Raw genomic sequence first — 25,695 nt, 5'->3', positions numbered from 1 at the left:
CTGGCATTGGGCCTGCGACTCTGTGTTCCAGGCCAGACCTGGAGTGTGTGTGTCTCTGACTCTCTCTGATCTTCAGCGTTCTCATGTGAGAGAGATGAGAATCTTGAAACCAGAATTTCAGCAGGAAAGCTTTGTGGGGGGAGCCAGAGACAAGCAAATGAGATGGTGGTTTTGAAGCCCCAAGAAAGTGACTTGTAACAGTCACCACCCTTTACATCATATGGAATTTTTCCTGCCCAGCCCTGTTCGTTCACTCAGCACCTCAATGCTCGAGATCTGTGATCTACTTGTGTGCACACGCATGGGCCCACATAAGACATCTGAAGAGTGGGGGCCAGTTTCTTATATTTCTGCACCCCCGCTGACATTCACACCCCACCTTCCCCACCCCCACCCCCAGCATCCAGAGCCCCTTTACATGAGGCTGTGTCTTCCCCAAGCTCATGTGTATGGTTTAGGGCATCCTGTCCATGCGTGTGTGTGTGTGTGTGTGTGTGTATGTTGGGTGCGGGAAGAGACAGAGAGATGGTGACAGAGAAAACCACGCACAGGGAACAACACAGGGACAAGACACCTCCTGAGCTCTGGGGCCTCAGTGGGGTGAGGAGCGATTTCAGCTGAGAAGCCTGAACAACCCCACTGGCCAACTCCAGGACAGTCAGTGTGGCAGCCCCACCAGGGGTCCATGTCCCTCCACAGGCCTTACCTCATTGTTGACAAAGCAGTACAGGATGGCCACCATTAGCCCCTGGAAACAAGAGTCGTGTTAGCAGGAGGAAGGGGAGGGAGGCACCCTGCAGGCAGGCCTGGTCTGAAGCTCCCTGGGGCCCCAGCCTCAGCATCTCCCTCCTGAGACTGGGCAGCCAAGGCAGGCCCAGGAATGGAGGTAGTGGGTTCCTTCTCCTTTCATTTCCAGAGAAATGAGAAGGCCCCTTGCTCAGAAACTGCAGAATTTCTTCAACCAGCCTCTCCTGGAAGAGGTCCAACCTGAGAAAAGACACTTATCACATGGAATCTTCCCTGCTTGGCCCTATCCGTTCACTCAGGAGCCCCAGTGATCCAGATCTGTGATCAGTTTGTGTGTGTGCCTACTAAGTACATGGGCCCACACAGACTTCTGAGGGGGTGGGCCAGCTTCTTACATTTCTGCGCCCCTGTTGATACTCAACTCCCCACCCCCAGCAACACCTAACACTAGTGGAGAGGCTCAGTTCTCAGCTTTGGAAACTACGTGACCTGGAAATCTCGTTTTAACACTGCCAAGCCTCAGTTTCCTCCTCTGTAAAACAGGAGACTTCTGCACACTGCCTGGAATTCTGGGAGGATGAACTGCACAATATCTGTAAAGCACCTGCCACCAACGAGCAGCCCGGGGGATGGCAGGTGCTATGCCAGGCTGGGTGCCCAAGGTAACATCCAGGAAGGCTTCTGATCCAGTGCGCTCACAGATAAGACTGGCCTAGGTGTCAGGGTACCTGGGACTCTGGCTCTGCTCCAACCACATCACCTGGGGAAGGGCCGCTTTCAGCCCAGGCCCCGGGCTGCCCCTTGGTGGCGCAGGCTAGTCTCGCCCGGCCCCCACCCTGGGACTTCTGGAGTGGGGCCCCGCTGCGAGGTCACCTGGAAGGAGGTGAAGGAGAGCTCCGTGAACAGCTTGATGAAGCGCAGCGCTCCCCGCGCGTGCTCGTCCATCACGAAGGCGAAGATGACCTCATGCGTCCCCAGCAGGGGGATGAGTGTCAGCGTGGACTTGGCGAGCCTGGGGGGTGGGGCAGGGACATCATTCTGGACCTCTCTCAGGGACTCTGCTCCCCCTTCGGTGCTCCCAGCGCCCACCAAGGCCTGGCATCTGGGTCACAGAACCCTCCCCCACCGAATACCCCAGGACGGGCTGCCTGGAGGGCAGGAATTAGAAATGGGGACCCCAGAGGCCCAGGAGATGCCCAGGTCCAGGGGTGAGACGAGACTTGGGGGCTCAGGCCAGGCCCGGGTGGAGGAAGGAAGGTCACACAGGGCTCCAAGCTTGGGACCCGGGATTGCCCTCTGCCTGGAGGAAGGGCTCGGGGCGCCTGGCAGTGGCGGCCCCATCACGTCACCTGCACTTGGTGTCCGTCCTGCACATGAGGTTGGCCTTCAGTTTGGACACCACGATGCAGATGACCCGGACAAAGATGAGGAAGTTCACCTGCAGGGCAGACGGGAGGCCGGCTGCAGGCCCTCTCCAAACGCCCTGGCGACCCCGCCCTCCCTTAGCGCTGGGGCCCACTGCAGCTCCCGCCCCCTGCCCACAGCACCACTCACCCCAATGGCGAAGAGGATGGGCAGCCGGATTATGAGCCAGTAATTCATGTTGGAGTTCCTGGTCCAACAGCTGGAGCGGAGAGACACACAGGCCCCGGCTCTGGCACACAGAGCCCCCAGCTCCCAGTGCAGGCACCAGGCAGCCCCAAACACAAGGGCATGCAAAGTGACACGCACACACACAGGCACACAAACACTGCCACCAGAGTCACCCGACAACCCGTCCCAGGACACACACACTCACACACACACACACACAGAGTCCTAAACAGAGGTACGCACAGTCCCTTCATGAACCTACAATCACAGTTACATGTATCCTCACCTTCACACACAAGTAACAGGAACATTTCACTCACAGCTGTTACAGGAAAACCTGGGGGGACATCACCTACCCCCACAGACCAGCACCCTTGTCATCATAAAATCCAGGGAGGGGGAGGGGGGACTGCAGAACTAAATTCATAGATTTAGCTCCTGGTGCCTCAGTTTACCCTCCCAAGAGGCAGTAAGCGCACCCCCCAGGGGCCAAGGAATCCCACACGGTTTGAGGATGGTGGCCTCAGCACACCCCACCCCCTCAGAGCAGGACACTCACCCCTCGTCCTCATAGAGGTACCTGACGATGCCCCAGGGGATGACAAACAGCAGGGGGACACCTAAGAGGACAGAGATGGGAGAAGGCAGAGGGGCTGGCAGGCCAGAGCCACTGTCAGACACTCCCCCATCCGGCTCTCCCACCTCCAGCCCCTCTGCTTGCCTGGCCCCGGCCACGTTTTCTAACAGGTACGGAATTAGGCTGGTGTGGGTGCTTCAGAGAAGCGGCAGCAAGAGCCACCCTTCCCAACTCCCCACACTCCTCCCTAGAGAGCGGTCCCCACCACATGGGGGCCGTGACTGTCCTCACAGTCCACCCCCTCCCGTAGGTCAGAGGCCAACTCTTTGATACCACCCACCCCTGCCTGGGCCCACAGACCCATTTCAGTCGACTATAGCACTGAAAGCCCCTCCAGGTACCCGCCCCAATCCCCACGCAGCAGCCTGTGGCTGGGTGGAAGCCTGGAGCAGAGACAGGAACCCTGGCCTTGACACAGAGAGCCCAAGTGACCATGCACAGGGGCCACAGTGACACCAGCTACCACAACGCTGCCCACGTGGATGAGGCGGGACAGTGTGGCAGACAGCCTCTAGGGTGACCCCCAATCACCCCATCCCTGGTATTCACACCTGGGTGTGGTCCACACTGGATCCAGATTGGTCTGTGTGACCAACATACAGCAGAAGTGATGGCATGCCATTTCTGAGATTAGGCTATAAAAGGTCTTCAAGATTGCAAAAGGCACGTCTTGGGCTCTTTCTCTCTTAATCTGGTCACTTGCTCTGGGGGATACCAGCTGCTGGGTCATGTGGGCACTCAGAGAGCCCAGGGTGGTGAGGAATGGAGGCCTCCAGCCAACAGATAGCAAAGACCTGAGCTTCCTGCCAACAACCTCGAGAGTGAAATTGGAAGTGGATCCTCCAATCCATTAAGCCTTGAGATGACAGCTACCCTGGCCAACAGCTCCACGACGCCTCTCTTGGATCCTAAGCCCGAGGCAGGCAACTCAGCTGAACCTGGAATTCTGACCATAGAAACTGCGAGATCTAGTTGGTATTTTAAATATCTAAGTGAGAGGTCACTTGTTATCCAGTCATAAGTAACTAATACACTGGCTGCTAGTTCCTTAAGGACAAAACCTAATTCATCTGCAGGGCCTCAGTGACCATCTCACTCTGGAGTTCAGTATATGTTCGCTGACTTACGATTGGATTGTCAGACTTCACCGTTGGTCCAGTGGTTAGGAATCTACCTGCTGATGTAGGGGACACGGGTTTGATCCCTGGTCTGGGAAGATTCCACATGCTGCGAGGCAACTAAGCCCGTAGGCCACAACTACTGAGCCCGCACCCCTAGAGCCTGTGCTCTGCCACAAGAGAAGACACCCCAATGAGAAGCCCGTGCAGCACAGCTAGAGGAGACCCCGCTTGCCACAACTAGAGAAAGCTGGTCTGCAGCAATGAAGGCCCAGCACAGCTGGGTCTTTAAACACTTTTTTTTTATTTGTTTTAAAAAATTGGATGATCCTTCCTCATGTGACAGATGAGAAGCTGCATCAGCAGCTAAGGAGGCCACAGGTGAGACTAGAACACAGGACTGCAATCCCACCACCGTGGCTTTCAGCACCAACTCTGTCCAAGCCTGTCTCTTGTTGGTGCCTCTCAGGGATGGAGATGTGGGTGTCCAAGAGGAGTAAGAGTGTGTGTCTTAAGGTGCGTGGACAGGATGTGTGTGAGGTGGTAGCGGGGAGTCCATGTGTATGCATGCGTGGCTTCGGGAAGCACATTTCCAGGGCAGAACCCACTTCATCACCTTTCCTGCCACCATCACCCACATCCTCAAACATGGATGTCCACTCAGCAGCAGCTACCGAGCAGCTTGCGCTCCCAGAACAACTGTACTTGACTGTGCAGATGGTCAAGGATGGAGGAGGCAACGTGGCTCACGGCTGACCAGCAAGGTCATCACCTTCTCCTGAGCTATTTATTTTTACATAACCCAGACCTCCCAGCATCCATGTTGCTTTAGTAACAGGCCTTCATGGGACTGGACAAGAGGCAGACGGCTTCCCAAGGCTCCAGAACATAGCACAGAGCCTGTCACATAGAAGATGCCCGGTGAGAATGGAAGGAATGAATGAGAGAGTCAGTGTATCAGTGAGACAAGGGAAGCTGTCCGGGCAAGAACGGGCCAATGCCCTGAGCCACACACACATCTGGAAACCTCTATCTTCGACATCCCCCCCCCCCCCGCTGGCCTTTTTCAGAGATCCTACCCCACGACAGGGGAGCTCACTCATGTTAAAAACCAGACCTGGTGAACTTCACTCATGCATCAGCATCTCCTTAACATGAGTGAGCTTCCCTGTTGTGGGGTAGGATCTTAAAGAAATGCAGGCACAGCTCTGCCGCTTGCAAACATTACACACTCCCTGCTGGCTTCATCTTTCTCCCATTTAGAAAATCAACAAGACAGGCTGGAGAAAAAGGCTTGAATGAAGACACACAGACTGGCTCCGAGAAGTGATGATTTCCTTTGTGTCACATGCCTCCCCCCGAGAGGCCTCCTTCTGGTGGGTCATGGGAGTGTCTGGCCACCCGTGGACAACAGCAGAGGCTGACGTGCCTTTTGGGGATTCCCCTGCTGTATCAGAGTCCTAATTTTAATTCCGGCATTTGCATATGAAGCTAGAAGGTGTTTCCCAAGCATCCTACTTGGGCCGGGAGCCTCCGAGCATCACAGCAGAGCTCTGGGCTCTCAGTGTCTCTGTCTGTCCTTCTGTCTTTGCCCCTCTGTCTCTCTGTATCTCCCCATCCCAACTCCTCAAGAAAAGGATGATCTGAGTAGGAAGGGGGGGTCCCCCAGGGTCCTGCCCTTCTGCTCCCTCAGACTCTGGGTCCCAAGCTGGGGCATGAGGTGATGGGAAGAGACTGGAACCCCCTCCCTCACTGCCCACTCAGAGACCTCAGGAACACTGTGTCCCAGCCCCCCAAAGTCTCCACCCACCACCCATGAGCACACATCACACCATTCCTTCCAATGCTTCTGCCCTCAGGTCACCATGGTGACAGCACTCCAGCGCTGATGCTATTTCCCAGAATGGACAGAAACAGTCCATTTTGTCCTCAGTCCACTCTGAGGACCGCCTGTCCGGAGCTCCCCTTCATGGCCTAACTCCACCCACCCCTCCAGTTGGCTGCAGGGCTTTTCAGCTTTGCCCACTGCCAGTCTGATGCCCCTTCAGGATGAAGAAGCCTGGGAGGGGAGGAAGCCAAACAGGGAAGGGCTGGGCCCTGGTGGAAGAGGGGAGGAAGGGTAGGAGGAAAGAGCCGTGCACTGCCCACTGCGGGGACCTGAGCTTGCTCGGCCGGGCCCTCAGGGGCTAAAGAAAACCTGGCATGACAGGCAATGGGGCCCAGGGCCTGGGAGTCAGGAGACCTGGGTCCAGCGCCTGCTCTCTACAGCCTCGCCCTCAGGACACTGATCATGTCAAAGCCTCTTTCCAGGTGCTCTTCTGCAGCAGGGTCTATGGAACAAAGTAGCCAAAGAGCAGCATCAACAAGGGATGAGGTCTGAGGATGGGGCAGGGCGGCCCAAAGCCAGGGGCCAGGAAGCCAGCGCACTTCCCAAGGAGGCGGGCTGGGCCAGGGCTCAGGGGGAAGAGCCAGTATGGGAAAGGGGGGAATTAAGCGGAGAGCATGGAAATGGGAAGACAGTGGGTCCCATTCTGGTGTGAGAGGCCCAGAGACTGCCCCCTCCTGGCTCCATCCCAGGTGGGTGCCCGAGGGCCCCTCCAGAGGAAGTGCTGTCTCACCTGTTTCTGGGGTAGAAGGTGGAGGTTGGGGGTGGAGGCTGGTAGGGGGTGCTGCTAGGATGGGTGCCTCAGCCCTGCCCCACCCCAGGCCATTCTCACTGGAATCCCATGTGGAGAGAGGCAGAAGCACAACCAGAAATGTTCCAGCAAAAAAAAAGACACAGTGGTTCTTGGCAAACTTTTTTGGCTAGGACATTTCCAGCTGGGCTCCAGGCACTTCCGGGGTCCACCCTTTGCTCAGCTGGCTTCCGGCTGACCCTCTCCCACTCCCTCACTCAGCTCGAAGCTCTCCTCTTCTTCGTCACATGACAGAGCCATGCCCCTCAGCCCCACACCCAGCAAACCCCACCCTGAGACCCAGGACTGTCCATTTCCCTCAGGGCTGGGGTGCCCAGGACTCGGTGTGGGGCTCTGTCCCCCAAGGGTCTCAGGGGCCGGGATCTTTGAGACTGGTACCATGACAGCCAATGGTATGTGTTGTGTATTTGGCCAAAGAAGTGAAGGCCTCTGCTTCTGCTTCTATTAAGGAGGGGAGAGTCATGCAAAGGCAGAGAGGCTGGACGATGACCTGACAGTCCCATCGGCAGCGAGTCCTGTGTCCAGGAAGGGGTTCTCCAAGGGGGCCCCACCCCTTGGCCCAGCCTTGTGTTCTGAGTACCGGGTTGGCCCCCTGGGTAGCCTGAAGGCAGCAGCTCCAAGAGGGATCAGGGTCTCCCACCCGCTGCTCTCAGTCAGGGTAGGGGTGAGATGAATGGCGGCAGGCCTTACCCCAGCCAATGCTCAGGTAGAGTCTGAAGACGCGCTGCTCGGAGAAGACGGACAGGGCCAGCAGCGTGTACAGGTACACCCCCTCCACCAGGAGCCAGTAGTAGTTGGCCGCCACGCAGTACTGCATGAGCAGGAACACCAGGCGACAGCCCAGAGACTCCTGGGGGCAGAGGAAGGGTCCCCAGGGACAACAGCTCTGCCCCTGCCTCTCTTGACACCCTCCCAGTCCCACCCCAGCTGCTATCCTTCCAGAGCGAATACAGGATGACACAGCTGACACCTCCCTGCCCGGGCCAGTGCCAAGACCTTGACCTGCTCTATCTAGCTCACAGGGTCCTCACTATCCTGGAGGAATGAAACTAATTATCCCCATACGGGTGAGAAAACTGAAGTTCAGAGAAGTAAATAACTTATGCCTGCAAACGAGTATGTGGTAGAACTGGAATTCAAACCCAGGTCTGTCTCCAAAAACCACTCCCCGGAGTCAAACAGTACTCTCAATGGGCAGGGCAATCTCTCCCTGCTCAGACCGGAAGCTCCCCACTATACTCTGCCTCTCCCATCAGACTGGACTGCGGGACTCTGCTGAGTGGGCAGCCTCTCTCACCAGACTGGAGGCTCCCCAGGGTGCACTGCCTCTCCCATCAGGTGGGACTTGGGGTTCCCTGGTGTGGGCAGCCTCTCCCATCAGATTGGGGGCTCCCCAGGGTGCACAGCCTCTCCAATCAGATGGGACTTGGGGTTCTCTGGGGTGGGACAGCCTCTCCCATCAGACTGCGGGCTCCTCAGGGTGGACAGCTTCTCCTATCAGACTGGGGGCTCCCCAGAGTGGACCGCCTCTCTCATCAGACTGAGGGCTTCCTGACGACCAGGCCAGAGCAGCTCTTGCCTTCCTTTGTGCCAAGCCTGGGTGGGGTAGGGAAGCCTGCCCTGCACAGACCATCCACACTCCCCAAGCCCTCCCTGGACACACCACACACCTGGTAGGAGAGGAGCCCGTCCCACTGATGCTGCTGGGCGGCCGTGCTGTACATCCACTTGAGGACCGCGTCCTTGATGAAGACGGACAGTGCTCGGAGGATGAAGGACGCAAAGAGGTTCAGATGGATGTAGTTCCGGGTACAGTGCAGGTGTCTGCGGGAGAAAGCAGGGCCTTCCCTGGCACGATGACCGACAATTCTGCTCCATGAGCCCTGGTTCTCAGGCATGTGTCCATCCCTGGGACTATGCTCCTGTCTTTCTTCTCCAAGATGCCCTCGTTTCCCATAATCTTGAAAATCCTTTGGATTTCAAGTCCTGCCTGTCCATGAAGCCTTCAGTTATGTGGTGACTGCCACCCCACCCCCATCTACATTCAATCCTTTTCTCTGCAGCATCTTCCCTTCTACAAAGTCACGTGTAACCCAAGTGATCTGCGTGAAGACCACTTTCCCCACTGGGGACTTGCCTGGCTTCCTGATGACAGCCTATGTCTAACATGCCTCCAGGTTGCCTTACAGTGACAGATTGGGGCTAAGCACGTGGCAGGAATTCAAAAAGTGCTGGATACAACTTCAATATCCTTTCGTGTAAAAACAAACTGAAAATATGAGGACATTTCTTTACCCAATAAGGGCTGTCCAGCCAAACAAGGAGCCAACATTATTCTTAATGGAGAAATTTTAAAAAGATTCCCTTTAAATCAGGAACAAAATAAGGATTATCTAGCTGTAAGATCTACTTATATCACATCTACTCAACTCTGTACTACAAATCCTAGCCACTGTAAGAAGGCAAGGGGAAAAATGGATAAGAACTGGAAATAAAGACACAAAATTGTCACTGTTTGCAGATGATCTTCACAGGAAATCCAAGAAAACCAACACACAAATTATTAGAACTAACCAGAGTTCATTCAGTAAGGTTGCTGATATGTATGTTTATGTACATCAGCAATAAACAATTAAAAAGTAAATTTAAAAATTCATTTGCACTATCTTTAATTAGTACCTGGAAATAAGTCTAACAGAAGATGGCACAATTTCTATGGAGAATACAGGTAAAGCTTGCTTAAAATAATTAAAGAAGACTCAAATTAATGCAAGAGTCACCAGACTCATGGATAGAGACACTGCCTTGAAAATGTTGATTCTCTTCCCATTAGCCAATAAATTCAATTCACTCTAATAAAAATTCCAACAGTGTTGGTTTTTCTTTTGATGGAATTTTTAAAAAACTTATAAAGAAGAACAAAGTGATTCAGCTATGCACTTCATGTATCTATTCTTTTTCAAATTCTTTTCCCAATTTGGTTGTTAGAGAATATTGAACAGAGTTCCATGTGCTATATAGTAGGTCCTTGTTGTATATCCATTTTGTTTATTTATTTTTATTTTTCTGGCCATGATGTGCAGTATGTAGGATCTTAATTCCCCAACCATGGATCAAACTGGGGCCCCTGCATTTGAAGAATGGAGTCTTAACCACTGGACCACCAAGGAAGTCCCAGTTATCCATTTTAAATATAGCAGTGTGTACACATCAATCCCAAACTCCCTAACTATCCCTCCCCAACTCCCACCCTTCCTCCCTGGTAATCCTAAGTTCTCTAAGTCTGTGAGCCTGTTTCTCTTTTGTAAATAAGTTCTGTTATCAATTATACTCCAATATAAAATAAAAAGTTTAAAAAAAACTTATAAAGAAGAGCCAAGGGGACTTCCCTGTCAGTCCAGTGATTAAGGCTCTGTGCTTCAAATGCAGGGGACATGCATTCAGTCCCTGGTTGGGGAAACTAAGATCCCACATGGTACGCAGTGTGGTAAAAATAAATTAATTTTTTTAAAAAAGAAGAGCTAAGGGCCAAGAATAGCTCAGACACTCCTAAAGAATCACAATGTAGGGGCCCTTGCTGTAAGAAAACCAAGATTTTCTGATGAACCTAAGTAGTTAAGGCACCGTGGTTATCAACAAAGGGACAGGTAAGTAGACCAATGGAAAACAATCCAGATGACAGAGACTCACCCAGACGTAGATAAGGCTTGTCACACAGCAGAAACCAGGGGTGGAAAGGGGGCTATCCATAAGTGGTCCCGATGCAATTAACTATATGCATATGTGGGAAAACGAAACTAAATCTCTTATTTTCACCATAGACAAAAATAAATTCCAGGTTCACCAAAGAGCCATAGGGATGTGTAAAACTTACGATGCCAGGATAAGGAAATATTTCTTAAGATCATAAAGAAATCTTGGCTTTGGGGGAAAAATTTGATAATTTTTTTTATCAATTGGAAAGATGAATTTTTATTAATTGAAAACACTTACTGATGAATTATGTTTATCAACAGAATCAGATACTTGACATATTTCATTCTGTTAAAATTAAGACTTTTGTTTATCAATAGAATCAGATACACTGATACATTCCATTAAAATTATTAAGGCACCATACAGTAAGTGAAAAAATAAGTCACAGGCTGAGACAATATACCCTGGACTACTATCCAGAATATATAAGGAATGCCTAAAATCAAAAGAAAAAGCCAAATCAGCCAATAAAAAAGTAAGCCAAGGATATGAACAACCAATTCACAGAATGAAATATAAAAAGTCTGCTAGATCTCTCTAGGAATCAGTGATATGCAAATTAAAATCATAATGAGATACTTCACACACTTCAGATTAGCAACAATTAAGTCTGAAAATAGGAAATATTGGTGAGGATGTTAAGCCAAGGGAACTCACATATATTACCAGTAAGAGGGCAAACGGGTCTGACCACTTTGGAAAACAACTTCACAACCCCTAATCCATTTGCAACAGCACATCGTATTCAGACCAGGCACTTCTACTCCGAGGCGTGTGCCCCTGGAGCAATGTACAAGGGGTCATGGGTAAGCATGTTCATCTTAGCAATGTTTATAATTGAGAAAAGAAGAAAAAAGAGAGAAACACCTCAAACGTCCAGTAAAAGGACAACAAATAAACTGTATATCATACAATGGAGTGATGGTTCAAATGAATGAAACAGAACCACCTGTATCATTTGTGAGTGAACCTCCCCAAAATACAACATCAGGCAAAAAATAACACTGCTGAAAAGTGTGCCCAACATGTCATTAAAGATACTCAAGATCCATGCTATATGGTTTTATAGATACTTAGAAATGCAATAAAAGTATATAGAGAGGCATCAGAATTACAAGCAGCCCCAGAGGAGATCCCTCTGGTGGGGAGGAAGGGTGATCCTGAGAAACTTAACCTTGCCATTGGGCTCTATTTCCTGGGCTTTGGGGTGTGTGCGCACAGGTGATTATAGTCCCAGACACTGTATTTTCAGATCTCTAAACATTTCCTAATAAAAGGGGAGAATATTCTTGAGTGAATGTATTTATGGAGCACTGACTGTGTGCCCAGCCCTGACTGTGCCAGAAGCCATGGGGACACAGGAGGAATGTCACCTCTCCTGCTCCTGCTGGCTGGTGTCCTGAGTTCCCAGCCCTTGGAATCCCTCCTACCCTTGAACCTGGCCCTCCTGGCCCACCGCCATCAGTGCGGAGGGCGTGGGAAGGGCCTGGTACTCTGAAAGGAATGGGTAGACCTGGGGAAGAAATTTTCCACGGGAGCTGACAAACTCCAAAGAGAGCAGAATCACTAGCCCCCTGAGGTCTCCTAAAATCATACTGAACTCCCCATCATTTGAGACGCAGGCTCACGGGAGAGGACCTCCTCTCCTCCCATCATCCACCATGAAGGCGTGCGGCACGTGTACAAGTGTTTGCTTTTCCTTTTTTGCGGTACTACATGCACACATGTACACGGCACAGATTAGCCTAAATACACAGTGCCGTGGGCTGTGCTTTCAGCCTCAGAGTCCACGGTGTGGCCTCTCTGGACATCTCTTAGGAGAGGACCCTGCTATTCTGTCCCTTCAGTTTGGTGCCCCCTCCTCTATATGGGGACAGAGCGACGGTCAGGTGGAAGCAGCCCCCTTACCTGAAGCCCAGGAGGATGGCCGAGGCGATGACCAGCGCGGAGAAGGAGAGTGCGTAGCCCACCGTGTAGATGGCGTACAGAGACAGGAGCTGCCGCTCCGGGGAGCTCTGCGTGCACACGGGGGACACGCATACAGGGGGCGCCCACGACCCTCCCCTCCCCAGCCTGCTTCCCCGGGGGACAGGGGAGGCCGAGCCCCCCTGGGATCCCGGAACTGAGGAGGAGAATCACCCATAGTGACGGTCCCCAGGTTTCTAGGACCTTGTTCTGAGGCCAGAGAGGTGAACACACACCACCCGTGTCCAGAAGGCGTGGTGAGCAAAGCCCCAGCGGCAGGGGGTGGGCAGGTGGAGACAGACCTACCCGCCAGATGGCCCAGGTCCCTGCTCCCATGAAGCTGGCCCCCTGCTGCCCGCTCCCTCGCCTCCTCAACTCACGCGGTCCCCTCGCTTGGAGTCCTCGCACTCGGACAGGTCCCTCCAGGGCAGGCTTGAGTTGTCCTTGTGCAGCCACAGGCCGTCCGCGGTGCAGAACCGGTAGACGTGACCCTGCAGCACTGGGGTGGGGACACGGGGCGAGCCTCGGCCCGAGGCCACCTGCCTGGCCCCTCCCCACCCGGGGTCGACCCAGTGACCCCTCTACACATGCACGCACGCGCACACACACACACATGCACGCGTGCACACACACATACACACATGCATGCACGCGCGCACACATGCACGGGCACACACACATATGCACGCACGCACACACACGCACAGACACACACATGCACGTGTGCACACACATGCACGCACACATGCACGCGCGCACACACATGCACGGACACACATGCACGCACGTGCGCACACACATGCATGCACGCGCACACACATGGACGCACACACATGCATGCACGCACACACACATGCACACGCACACACACACATGCACGGGCACACACACACGCACATGCATGCGCGCACACACATGCACACGCACACACACACACACACATGCACGCGCACACACACAAGCACGTGCGCGCAACACATGCATGCGCACACATATACACATATGCATGCACGCACACACACATATGCATGCACACACACACGCATGGACACACACATGCACGCTCGCACACATGCACACACACATGCACGCACACACACATGCACGCACGCACGCACACACACACACACATGCACACATGCGCGCACACACATGCACGCACGCACACACAGGGACGGACACACACATGCACGCGCACACACACACAGGGACGGACACACACATGCACGCGCACACACACACATAGACACATGCATGCACGCGCGCACACAGACACATGCATGCACGCGCGCACACGGACACACACATGCACACACGCGCACACATGGACACACACATGCACACGCGCACACACATGCACACACACACATGCACACACACACACACGCATGCTCAGGTCTTCCTGTCCTGCCACGTGTCCGTTTCACCCAGGAATAGGAACGGTCACAAAGGGGACCTGCCCAGGCCCCGCCTCAGCCTTTCCTCTTAGCCACTCTGGAATGCAGTTTGATGAACCCACACTTTTGAGATAAGGCCACACCATTTCCAAGGCAGAGGAACCAGAGATCAAATTGCCAACATCTGTTGGATCATCGATAAAGCGAGAGAGTTCCAGAAAAACATCTGCTTTGTGTATTATGCCAAAGCCTTTGACTCTGTGGATCACAACAAACTGTGGAAAATTCTTCAAGAGCTGGGAATACCAGACCACCTGACCTGCCTCCTGAGAAATCTGTATGCAGGTCAGGAAGCAACAGTTAGAACTGGATATGGAATCAACAGACTGGTTTCAAATCAGGAAAGGAATATGTCAAGGCTGTATATTGTCACCCTGCTTATTTAACTTATATGCAGAGTACATCATGAGGAACGCTGGGCTGGATGAAGTACAAGATGGAATCAAAATTGCCGGGAGAAATATCAATAACCTCAGATATGCAGATGACACCACCCTTACGGCAGAAGGTGAAGAACTAAAGAGCCTCTTGATGAAAGTGAAAGAGGAGAGTGAAAGAGATGGCTTAAAACTCAACATTCAGAAAACTAAGATCATGGCATCTGGTCCCATCAGTTCAAGACAAATAGATGGGGAAACAGTGGAAACAGTGACGGACTATTTTTAGGGGCTCCAAAATCACTGCAGATGGTGACTGCAGCCATGAAATTAAAAGATGCTTGCTCTTTGGGAGGAAAAGTTATGACCAACCTAGACAGTATATTAAAAAGCAGAGACAAGTTACTTTGCCAACAAAGGTCCGTCTAGTTAAAGCTGTGGTTTTTCCAGTAGTCATGTATGGATGTGAGACTTGGACTATAAAGAAAGCTGAGTGCCAAAGAATTGATGCTTTTGAACTGTGGTACTGGAGAAGACTCTCGAGAGTTCCTTGGACAGCAAGGAGATCCAACCAGCCCATCCTAAAGGAAATCAATCCTGAATATTCAATGGAAGGACTGCTGCTAAAACTGAAACTCCAAAACTTTGGCCACCTGATGCGAAGAGCTGATTCACTGGAAAAGACCCTGATGCTGGGAAAGATTGAAGGTGGGAGAAGGGAACCACAGAAGATGAGATGGTTGGATGGCATCACCGACTCAATGGACATGAGTATGAATAAACTCTGGGAGTTGGAGATGGACAGGGAGGCCTGGCATGCTGCAGTCCAGGGGGTTGCAAAGAGTCAGACACAACTGAACACACCATTTCCATGTCCCTACCTCAAATCTCACTCAGAAAAGGTTCGGTGCTGATGAGCTATGGCCCTGGCAGACCCACAGCCACCCCTGTGATTTCTGATTCTTGGAACTCAGGGCCACCTCCTTGGGCAAAGTCGACCTCAAGCTATAAAGTGGCCACAGAACTCCCGAGAGAAAGAAAGAGACACAGACCTGCCTCAGGGAGCCCCAGTCTGAGGGGAGACACAGCACTGCCCTCAGGGAGCCCCAGTCTGAGGGGAGACACAGCCCTGCCCTCAGGGAGCCCCAGTCTGAGGGGAGACACAGCCCTGCCCTCAGGGAGCCCCAGTCTGAGGGGAGACACAGCACTGCCCTCAGGGAGCCCCAGTCTGAGGGGAGACACAGCACTGCCCTCACGAAGTTCTAATCTGATGGAGGAGACCCAGTCCTATTGTCAAAGGTCACCTGATTTAAAGGGAATACAGAACCAATGGCAGAGATACAGTCCTTAGAGACCCTCTGTTCAAAGAAGGGGAGAACTGGCTCCTCCCTTCAAGTAACTCCAAGTAGCCAAAGATGGAGGCTGTTCTTGGAGACCTCCCAGTCTGAGTGGGGAGCCCCTGTCCTCCAGGAGCTCCCCATCTGAGAGAGGAAGGGAGCACAGTGCCTGACTTTAGAGAATCAAGACTCTCACAGAGAGAAGAAGGTGCTTGGAAAGGAATAACATCGAGAAGTCACACACAGGCCCAGCAGAACTGGGGGCAGGATGTCCCTGTGCCCCTCACACTCTGCCTGGGCATCTGGTGCTGGAGCAACTGCCCTGCTGGCCTCAGTGTCCACCATCCAGGGAGCGGGTTGGCTGGTGGCCCCAAGTTTGCAGTGAGGTCACAGTGATAGGGGCTTACTTGTCTGAGAGGAAATATAAGTCTGACCCCAGGGCCAGGAGACCAGGGATAAAAGCGGGGAGAGATTTTGCACTGGGGGGAGGGGGTCAAGGAGGGGACTGGGGGCCAGGACAAGTTTGAAAGACTGAAAAGACTTCCCTGGTCCAGCGGTTAAGAATCCGCCTACCGATGCAGGGGACATGGGTTCGACCCCTGGTCTAGGAAGAGCCCACGTGCCGGGGAGCAACTAAGCCTCTGTACCAGAACTACTGAGCCCACATGCCACAACTAAGATTCAATGCAGCCAAAAATAAATAAATAAATATACATATATATATATTTAATTCTAAAGGAAAAAAGATTTTAAAGACCAGATTCCCCAGGTGTGGGAAGAAGGCTCAGCCTGAGGGAGACAGGGAGGCCCTGGCTGGCAGCGGCTGCTCAGAAGTTTCCAGGTGGAGAGGCAGCAGCAAGAACAGGCCCTCAGAGCGGGCTCATTAACACGCATGTCTGACAGCAGTGGCGCCAGCCCAGGCCCACCCGCCTGGGCCCAGGAGGGACGCACCACCGAGGCCGGGGCTGCATTTCCTAGTTCACCAACTGTCAACCCATCCACTGCTGTCATACGCCCGACATCTTCATTTGAAGGGCTGGGGCAACCCTCCGCCTACACGGTCAGGCACCTTCAGGGCCTGTCAGCGGGACACTGGTCCCCTGAGCCAGTCCCCAGCTCGCAGCTCACTCTCTCCTTTCTCTCACTGCTCTTCAGAGACCCTGAGCAGGGTCCTGATTTAGGAGACAGAAGGTATCTGGTAATACCGTGGGGGCTAAATCAGCTTTTGGCATCTCAGCTTCTAGAAGAACCTGCATTTAAAGAGACTTCCCCAAGGAAGAGAAACAAAAGCCTGAGAAATCTAATGGTGGGACTTCCCTCAGCAGGAGAAGCCCCCAACACAGGATGAACAAAATCAAAAAAGGACAAAGGCAGAGAAGGGGAAGCACCAGGTCCGATTTTAAGCAACTGGACGAGCCCCCGGATGTCTCTTTGATCTGCTGCATGAGTGCCTAGAATTGTTCCCCAGGGGTTGAGTCATCTGATATGACAGCAACAAGCAGCCTTCAGGGATAATGACCCCAGAGCAGTGATAGAGATCTGGGCTGATTCCACGGGGTGTGAGACTGGTGTCAGAGCCTTCTCTGGAAGCCCATTTAGATGGAAGTGGGGAGAGGTGAGGAAGCAGAGGGGCCAGGGAAGGGAGAGGACCCAGCAGTGGAGTCCGAACCATGGAAGTGCCACTGACCCAGGACGCAGCCCGCAGCAGTGTGACCCTAATAACACTCAACTCGCCACAGGGCACACAAATGGATGCTTTCCTTCCTCTCTCAAGCCCTCTCTGCAGGCTGCACTCTCACAGAATTGGGTTTTGAGCACCTGCTGTATGCCTGACACCTGTGAACATCACAACCACCTTACAAGGTTAGGCACCGAGAATCCCATTTTATGGATGGAGAAACTGAGCATCTAAGAGGCCGAGTGACTTGCCCAAGATCATCCAGCCAGGAAGTGGCAGAATCAGGATCACAGCTCCCAGCCCTCTGCCTCTAGAGGCCAAAAGGCCAAAAGTCAGCACCTGAACTCGCAGCTAACAGTCCACCATGGCCATGTGCCATTTCTCTGCCCTTCCTCTGGGCCTGGATTCATCAACATTCAGCATCTTCCCAGCAGGGCCTCTTGGCAGCGTGGGCCCCCCCGCACCCTGCCGTTCCTGGGCTCTCTTCTCAGGGCGAGCTGGGAGGATGGGAGGTGGTACGTGCACTGATGTGTGTGTTACTGGCACAGTGTCAAGGGATCGCTGCATCCCTGTAAAGCTCAGTGAGCCTATGCAAATGCGTCTGTCAATTACCCTTCATTAGCAGCAAATATTAAAAGCCAGGACTGTTCCTGGCCTGGCTGTGGTCCCCAGGCGCCCATCTTGGCTGGAGATGGGGTGGGTCAGGGCCCAGCCCAGCTTATCAGGCCAGCCTTATCTGGCCCGGGAGCTACTGGTATATCATAACCAGAAGCTTGGCTCTGGTCTTGTCAACACCAGGAGGCAGCCGGCCACGAGCCAGGAAGCCTAGGGAATATTTCATTAAGTCAGACCCTGGTGCTGGAAATAAAACCCCCAATTAAACACTTCCCCTCCCGGAAACTGCAGCGGCGTCCGTAATCAAGCTAACAGCCGCCCTTCCACGTGGACGCGGGCACTCAGGGCTGTGGAGAGGCGCTCATGAATCCATTAGCTCCTGTACCCTGGCAACAGCAGTGGCCAGCAGACTCCCGGGCCCCCAGCTCCCAGGCCAGGATGCCGAGATTCAAAGAGGGCAGTCACAGGACCTCCCCTGAGTGCAGGAATGAGGGTCAAAGCCAGGGCTGAAACTAAAGGCGCCGGCTTGGACTCCGGGTGAGGGGCTGTGCCTCACCTCAAGGACTGGAGGAAGACCTCAAGCTCAAATCCTGGTTCTGCCCTCAACCAGCTATGGGACCTGGGGTAGACCTCCCTGGGTCTCAGTTTCCTCATCTGTAAAATGGAAACCATGATAACTTCCCAGGTCGGTGGTGTGAAGACTAGAAGTGAAAGCATGTGAAATGCCTGGTAGCCGTGTGTGTGTGTGCTCAATCATGTCCCACTCTTTGCAACCCTGTGGACTGTAGCCCGCCAGGCTGCTCTGTCCATGGAACTTTCCAGGCAAGAATACAAGAATGGGTTGCCATTTCCTTCTCCAGGGGGTCTTCCTGACCCAGGGTCGAACCCATGTCTCTTGCGTCCCCTGCATTGGCAGGAGGATTCTTTACCACTAGCGCCACCTGGGTGCCTGGCTGGCATTCAGAACACAGTCACAGTGAAAGCCCTGCTCCTGCCCAACCCCATCCACCCCCACCCCGGCCCCAATTCCTCAAAAGAGCGCCCATCACTGGGGCTGGTCTGGAACTTAGGACCCTGCCACAGCTGAAATCCCTCCAGGACCAGCAGGGGGCCTCGGCTTCCTTCCAGCGACCCTGGCCTGCTGCGAAAGTGCCTCTAGGGAGGCACCTGTCAGAGTTACCAAGAATTGTGAGTTATAGGCTATTTTTAAGCATTTTATGACTTTCCTATAATTAGAACCAAGCTCACAAACAGGTAGGGATCAGAAGAGGATGCAGCTAATGAGACTGGAATGATTTGTAACGAGCAGCTCAGCTGTTGGCCAGGAAGGGAGGTTGCTGGAGGGCCCTCAGGGGGCAGCAGGCTCTTGGACACCACTCCAGCCTCTTGGTTTCCAGAAAGAAAATCTTGTGGACACAAGGCATCTCCTCTGAAGCCCTTCCTTCCCTGACTCACCTGCCCCCACCCTCTCCATGCAATCCCCGGTTCTGAATCAGAGGGGTCTGCGTTCAAGGACTTGGCTGGTGTCCCTGGGATGCTGTACAGTTCTGAGGCCCGGCCCTGACTCTGAGCTGATGCGTGGACATCTTCCGCCCTGGAGGGCCCTCCTCCATCTCCATCCACCTGTTCTTTAAGGCCTGGCCCCAATGACACCTCCCTCTGGAAGCTTTCCTAATGCCACACCCCAGGCAGAAGAGGTGGTTCTGACCTCCCTCGGCACCACTTCCCAGGCTCCCGAGCAACCTCTTCAAGCCCCGTGGGAAAGTCACCCCTTCTCCCCAAAGCCCGCACACTCACACACCTCTAGGGTCTGACATCCCCAGCTCTTAACACAGACCTTCCCCGGGTAATTGTTTGGAATTTAATTATTTCTCGAGGCACTCATTCCTCTGCCCTGCCCTCTGCCCCAGAAGGCTGACCCCTGTGGACAGGATCACTTGGGCTCCTGGCCCTCTGCTGGGTTTAGCTAATGGCAGGCACTGGCAGGAGGGAGGAGGACAGCTGGAAAGAGAGGCTGGGGTATTTCCCCCTTGCTCCCTTTTTGCCTTGATTCTGAGGCTCTGTCCTGCTGGTGGCCTCTCCATCATCATGACCTCCCGCTGTCATGAGGGCACCACAGCCCTGTTCCTGCCCCACTGGGACCTAGGGATACTAAAGCTTCCCGCTTTTAGAGTCCTTGGTGCTTTAATGTCCCTTGTTGTTTAATGTCCCTTGTGCCTGACTCTACGACGCCATGAACTGTAGCCCGCCAGGCTCCTCTGTCCATGGGATTTCCTAGGCAAGAATACTGGAGTGGACTGCCATGCCCTCCTCCAGGGGACCTTTCCGTTCCAGGGATCGAACCTGTGTCTCCTGCATTACAGGCAGATTCTTTAGCACTGAGCCACCAGGTTAACCCAGACCAACCTCTGAAGTGGTCCCTCCATCAGGTTCTTTTGAGAACCCTAGATGAGTGTGTTTTCTCCCAGGACATTGACTAAGATCTGCTCCTCTTTCTTCTTCACACTCCTGATTCCCACTACGACATTTTCACTTAGGGCACTCCCTTGATTAGCCCAAGAATGTTTCAGAACTGCCCCCTTGCTCCTCCCCCATGCCCTGGGAGGGGGTGAGGGAAGCCCCCGGTGCCAGCTTCTGCCAAGGGGACAGCCAGGACAGGCCAAAGACAGCAATTATGTTGCAGGAATCCAGGGTGGGTATCTCTGTGGGTCCTTGACTCAGAGAGAGGGGAGGGGGAGGCAGAGTCTGTGATCCCAAGGGTCAAAAAAGGGAGCGAGTTAGCTTGGTCAAAAAAGGGAGTGAGGCGGGGAGCAGGAGGTGGAGGCTGGCAGGGGGCCTGTGCAGTGGCTGTTATCTTCATGGAGAAAGCAATAAAACCATGTTCGCTCATAAATGGGCACCACCAGGACCTATTTCCTGCTCAAATAAAATTAAAGGTGATGGATGGAGCCACGAGCAGCAGGGCAGAGCTGGGGGTGGCTTAGTGCTGAATGATGGGCCCTGTCCTGCGCCTGGCTCCCTGGGGTCTAGAGGGCCAGCCAGTCAGCCAGTCCCAAACCTTTGGGGAGCCGGGAACCTGTGTGTATTGAGGGAAGCGGGGAAGACAAGTCAGGTGCGTGGAAAAAGTTAACAGAAACCATTTTTTAGGAATTTGAAATTCTCCCAACACCCCTATCACCTGGCTATATCCCCCCTCCCACATGATGTCCAGAGGCACAGAGAGGTCTAGAAGTTCAGTCAAGCTCACACAGCTGCTTGGAACAGTGTGAGGCAGAATCATAAGATTTCATCTCCAGGGAGAAGGCAAGCAGTTCACTGCCCTCCCTTGGGGTGGTCCAGCCAGCAGAGGCCCAGGCCGCTCACCTGTCTCCATGCCCAGACCCCAGACGCACAGGAACACACATGTGCACACATACCTGCCCGCACACTGCAGGAACCCTGGTGCAGAAATGACACACACTTAATCTGAACCAGATTCCTGGACTGATTCACGGGTCTGCTATTCACTCACTGTGAGAGCTTGGAAAAGTCATTTAGCATCTCTGGGCCTCAGTTTCCTCCTCTGTAAGAGGGGAGGGTCATCAGAGTACTAGATGAGGTATTCTTGGAGCACTTGAAGCCCTGAAAGGTTGTTGTGAGGATTAAATGGCTGTAGGTACATAAAGTGCTTACAGCTGGCTGTGGAAGAGCTGCATGAAGGGCCCTGGGCCGCTCGGTCTCACCCAGGCGCCTGCCTCTTTCCAGCCCCGGCTCTCAGCATGCACCTCGGGGTGGGGTGGGCATACTGGGATGGGAGAGCAGGAGAAAGAGTCCTCAGGACTCCTGCTGGGGCTTCGTCTGACCTCCATCTCGTGTTCTGAGCTGAAGCTGACGCCAGGCCCTGCCAGGTGCCCTGATGCTCCACTAAGCAGCTGCCTCCTCCAGGAAGCCCTCTGGCTTCCCACAGCATGACCTCCCTCTCACATCTGCTTCTGGGCCAGTTTCTGCTTGGTCTCAGGCCCCTTCGATGCACTGTCATTAAGAGCACAGGCTGCCTTCAAATCCTGGCCCTGCCACTGGCCACATCATCTAGCGTGAGCGGCGTAAACTTTCTGGGGACTCAGTTCCCCTATCTGGATTACAAGCATACTGTGGGGTCACTGTAAAGATTACATGAATACTTGCCTTTTAGGGCAGGATAGGGTATAAAGCAGGCACTGAATCAGTATCATTATTATAAGGCAGTGTCTTTTCTCCCTTCCTGAGACTGTGAACTCTCTGAGGCAAGGGTGCTTGTCTCCTGGGACACACGGGGCGGGGGCGGGGGTGGGGGCCACATGGTCTCCCCCTCCAGTCAGAGCTCCCTCTGAAGTCTCTGTAGGTCTCTGCACCCCAAAGCCCCTCTCACCTACCCAATCACACCCTTCCCACCACAAGGTGTCCCCTACAGGCAGAATTGAGCTGGGGAGGGCTGGAGGACAATCCCACTAAGGCCTGATCACCACTGCCTCGGTTCCTCTGAGTAGTGAACCCCTTGAAAAGTCAGGAGGTGGCTCCAGGCCACTATCAGCTAAGCATTAGTCGCTCAGTCATCTCCAACTCTTTGCAACCCCATGGACTGTAGCCCGCCAGGCTCCTCTGTCCATGGGATTTTCCAGGTGAGAATACAGGAGTGGATTGCCATCCCCTTTTCCAGGGGATCTTCCCAACCAAGGGATTGAAACTGTTTCTCCTGCATTGCAGGCAGATTCTTCACCATCTGAGCCACCAGGGAAGTGGGGCACCTACAAACACATGCATACACACACACAGCAATGACACCTCAAACCACCCCACCCCAAGTCCCCAGGAACTGTTCCTGCCTGATTCCTTTCCTGATTATTAGATGCAAGGGGGTGCTCACATTTCTTTCTTAAGTCATAGCCCCATGCCTTCCCTATAGACCCCTGCCAGTACAAGCCTCAGGCCCAGGTTATACCTGATACCACCCCCTATCACTTCCCACCCCCAAGGAAAGGTAGGCAGACCACCATGAGGAAGCCTAAAAACCTCCGGGAGTGGGGAGGCTGTGTCTCAGTGGAAAGGAAGCAGCAAGCACCCTATGCCAACTCCACCCCTTCCCCAGCCTCCTGGACACCGGGGAGGGAAGGCTCATGTGGGGAAGAGGACTCACCGCTGCTGGCCCAGGGCAGGTACCAGGGGCAGCTGACATTCACAAAGGAGCCTGGTGACCCATCCGGCCAGCAGGCATAGTCATCAAAGGTCCGGTTGCAGAAGAGGTCTGGTGCAGGGGGAAAGCGTTTGAGTCCGAGCCTGGCTGGGGCACTTTCTGCTTTCCCCTGCTCCCCACTGGGGAGGCTACCCAGCAGAAAGCTCCCTGCCTAGCACGTTCCCACCCAACAGGCACCACTTAGCCACAGTGGGACTCGGAGCCAAGTACTTAGGGTCTCTGTTTTCTCTTCTGTAAAATGGGGCTGAATTCCCAGTCCACAGGGCTGTGCAGGGACAAACAGTGTAGGCAGCATAGATATCAGAGCATAATAAGTGCTTAAGAAACAATCTTCATGACCTTTTCTGAAATTCCACACTTCCTGTGACTGGGACTGTACCTCAGTACCTCTCCAGCCTGAGATCACTTCCTCAGGTGACTGGGTCAGGCCGGCAGGTCAGGAACAGAGGCCTGTCTGGCTTCAATCCTCTGTTCTTTAAAACAGCCCACACGATCCCCCTAAACGTTCATTACTGTAAGTACGCGAGTTGGGCCTCCAGCCTGGGCACAAGCCGGGAAGCGCTGAGGACACAGAACGGAATGGCTGGGTGTCGCTCCTGGGGAGCCCTGGAGAGGTGGGTACAGCAGCTGCAAAGCTGCACCCCAAGGCATAGGGCAGATGTGTGTCCTAGAGAAGCAAGGGATGCCCATCCAGCTTTTGGGGGTCCTCCGAAGGCTCTGGGGAGTTGGCTGGGTGGGGGCCCCACTGATCTCACCTGCGGCTGGGGGCGGGGCCTCGGTCAGGAAGCGCTGGCACTGGCGTCGGTACTCTCGCCATTTCTGCACGGTCTCCGAGAGGGACACGGTGGCACCCTGGGGAGAAGAAAGAAAAAGGGGCCCCTTGGGGCCAATTCAAGTCTCTTTTACCCTCTGCCCCCACATACTTGGTTTCTTGATCTTTAGGGGACCTTAGAGCCCCAAACCCCACAGGCTTTGGCCATCTTTGCAAGGGGGTGACAACCCAAAGAGTGGCTCCAGTGGATGTTTTTACATCTTCATGCCTCCCAAAGCATATCTTGCTGCTGCTGCTAAGTCGCATCAGTCGTGTCCGACTCTGTGCGACCCCATAGACAGCAGCCCACCAGGCTCCCCCGTCCCTGGGATTCTCCAGGCAAGAACACTGGAGTGGGTTGCCATTTCCTTCTCCAATGCATGAAAGTGAAAAGTGAAAGTGAAGTTGCTCAGTCGTGTCCGACTCTTAGCGACCCCATGGACTGCTGTCTACCAGGCTCCTCTGTCCATGGGATTCTCCAGGCAAGAGTACTGGAGTCGGGTGCCAGTGCCTTCTCCGAGCTTACCTTCAAGTGTAGTAAATGTCCAACCCATGGCTACTGACAGGGTGCTGTTGGGGGGAGTGGAGGAGTGGGAGGGACAGCATGTGTGTCTCATTCATGCTTTCATCTGCCCCCACCCAGCAGAGATTTCCTGAGGGCCCTGGGATTCGTGACTGTCACGGGTTCCTTTCCAGTGCCCAGTCAACCTGCCTGTGAGGGTCTCACGCTTTCCTCCACCATTCTAGAAGGGGACATGCAGGCTCAGAGTGGGAGAGGGGCTTGGTCAAGGTCACACAGCACTCAAAGGAGCAGAGCTAAGGCTGGGACCTGGAGTCTCCCAGATCAGTGACTGCTGGAGCAGTGGAGGCTGTGGGCTGCGGTGGGATTCAATGCTGCAGACCTTGGTACTATTTCCCACTACCACAGGGGTCCCCAGCCTCCAGGACCTAATGCCTGATGATCTGAGGTGGACCTGATGTATAATAGAAATACAGTGGACAGTAATTGTAACATGCCTGAATCATCCTGAAACCATCCCCCCCAGCCCCAGTCCATGGAAAAACTCTCTTCCACAAAACCGGTCCCTTGTGCCAAAAAGGCTGGGGAACCTGTTCTAGCGTCCCTCCTACAAAATGCAATTGTGTTATCTGGGAGGTCAACACAACCCTGCACTGTCTCCTTCTAGCACAACAACATGGTCAAACATCAGCCCAGCTCAATCAGCTGGAGAAGGAGCAGTCTTGAGGACACCGGGTGAGGGGTCAGGAAAGTTCCAGAACACAGAGATCAGGGCTGCATTGGGAGGGGCCCCCCATCTGTGAGCAGGGGCATAGATATGGTAACACAACCGGCTTTTCGACAGACCCAAGCAGAGGCACCCGAGAGAGAATTATCCATTCCCAGACACTGTAGTGTACTTCCTTTACATATGTCTTGGGACTATGTTTCTTTTTTATTTGTATGTTTTCTTGAATAGGCTTAAGATTCTAAATATTCTTCACTTAGAGGCTGCAGACACACAAATGACCAGGGAGCCCCTTGGATAAAATTTAGGACCTATACATAATTTAAAACAAAATTTCACTTTTTGAAATCACAAAAATAAGCATTTGTGCTGAAATTAAAACAGCTTTCTTTGGGGAGCTTGCATCCTTGACTGGTGGTGCCCTAAGCACACTGGATCTGATGTCTGGGTAA

At 53.5% G+C, this 25,695-nt stretch overlaps 1 protein-coding gene across 1 annotated transcript in view; it reads right to left on the bottom strand.

Moving 5' to 3' along the window:
• GLP1R (glucagon like peptide 1 receptor) overlaps positions 1 to 25,695 on the bottom strand; it is a 33,348-nt gene that overhangs the window by 5,145 nt on the left and 2,508 nt on the right. The window contains exons 2-13 of the mRNA XM_088831230.1: positions 24,724 to 24,739; positions 23,941 to 24,037; positions 23,129 to 23,236; positions 12,893 to 13,011; positions 12,456 to 12,562; positions 8,462 to 8,615; positions 7,482 to 7,641; positions 2,900 to 2,960; positions 2,302 to 2,371; positions 2,097 to 2,185; positions 1,621 to 1,759; positions 707 to 748 (exon numbers count right to left, since the gene is read on the bottom strand). Of these exons, the coding sequence (XP_088687356.1) occupies positions 707 to 748; positions 1,621 to 1,759; positions 2,097 to 2,185; positions 2,302 to 2,371; positions 2,900 to 2,960; positions 7,482 to 7,641; positions 8,462 to 8,615; positions 12,456 to 12,562; positions 12,893 to 13,011; positions 23,129 to 23,236; positions 23,941 to 24,037; positions 24,724 to 24,739 (1,162 nt within the window). The remainder of the gene's footprint in view (positions 1 to 706; positions 749 to 1,620; positions 1,760 to 2,096; positions 2,186 to 2,301; positions 2,372 to 2,899; positions 2,961 to 7,481; positions 7,642 to 8,461; positions 8,616 to 12,455; positions 12,563 to 12,892; positions 13,012 to 23,128; positions 23,237 to 23,940; positions 24,038 to 24,723; positions 24,740 to 25,695) is intronic.

Source organism: Moschus berezovskii, chromosome 23 (assembly GCF_049115385.1).
Source record: "Moschus berezovskii isolate FMDL1 chromosome 23, NW_MosBer_1.0, whole genome shotgun sequence".
NCBI classification, from domain to species: domain Eukaryota; kingdom Metazoa; phylum Chordata; class Mammalia; order Artiodactyla; family Moschidae; genus Moschus; species Moschus berezovskii.
The sequence above is the reverse complement of the archived record's forward strand: the minus strand, read 5'-3'. Positions and strand labels throughout refer to the sequence as shown.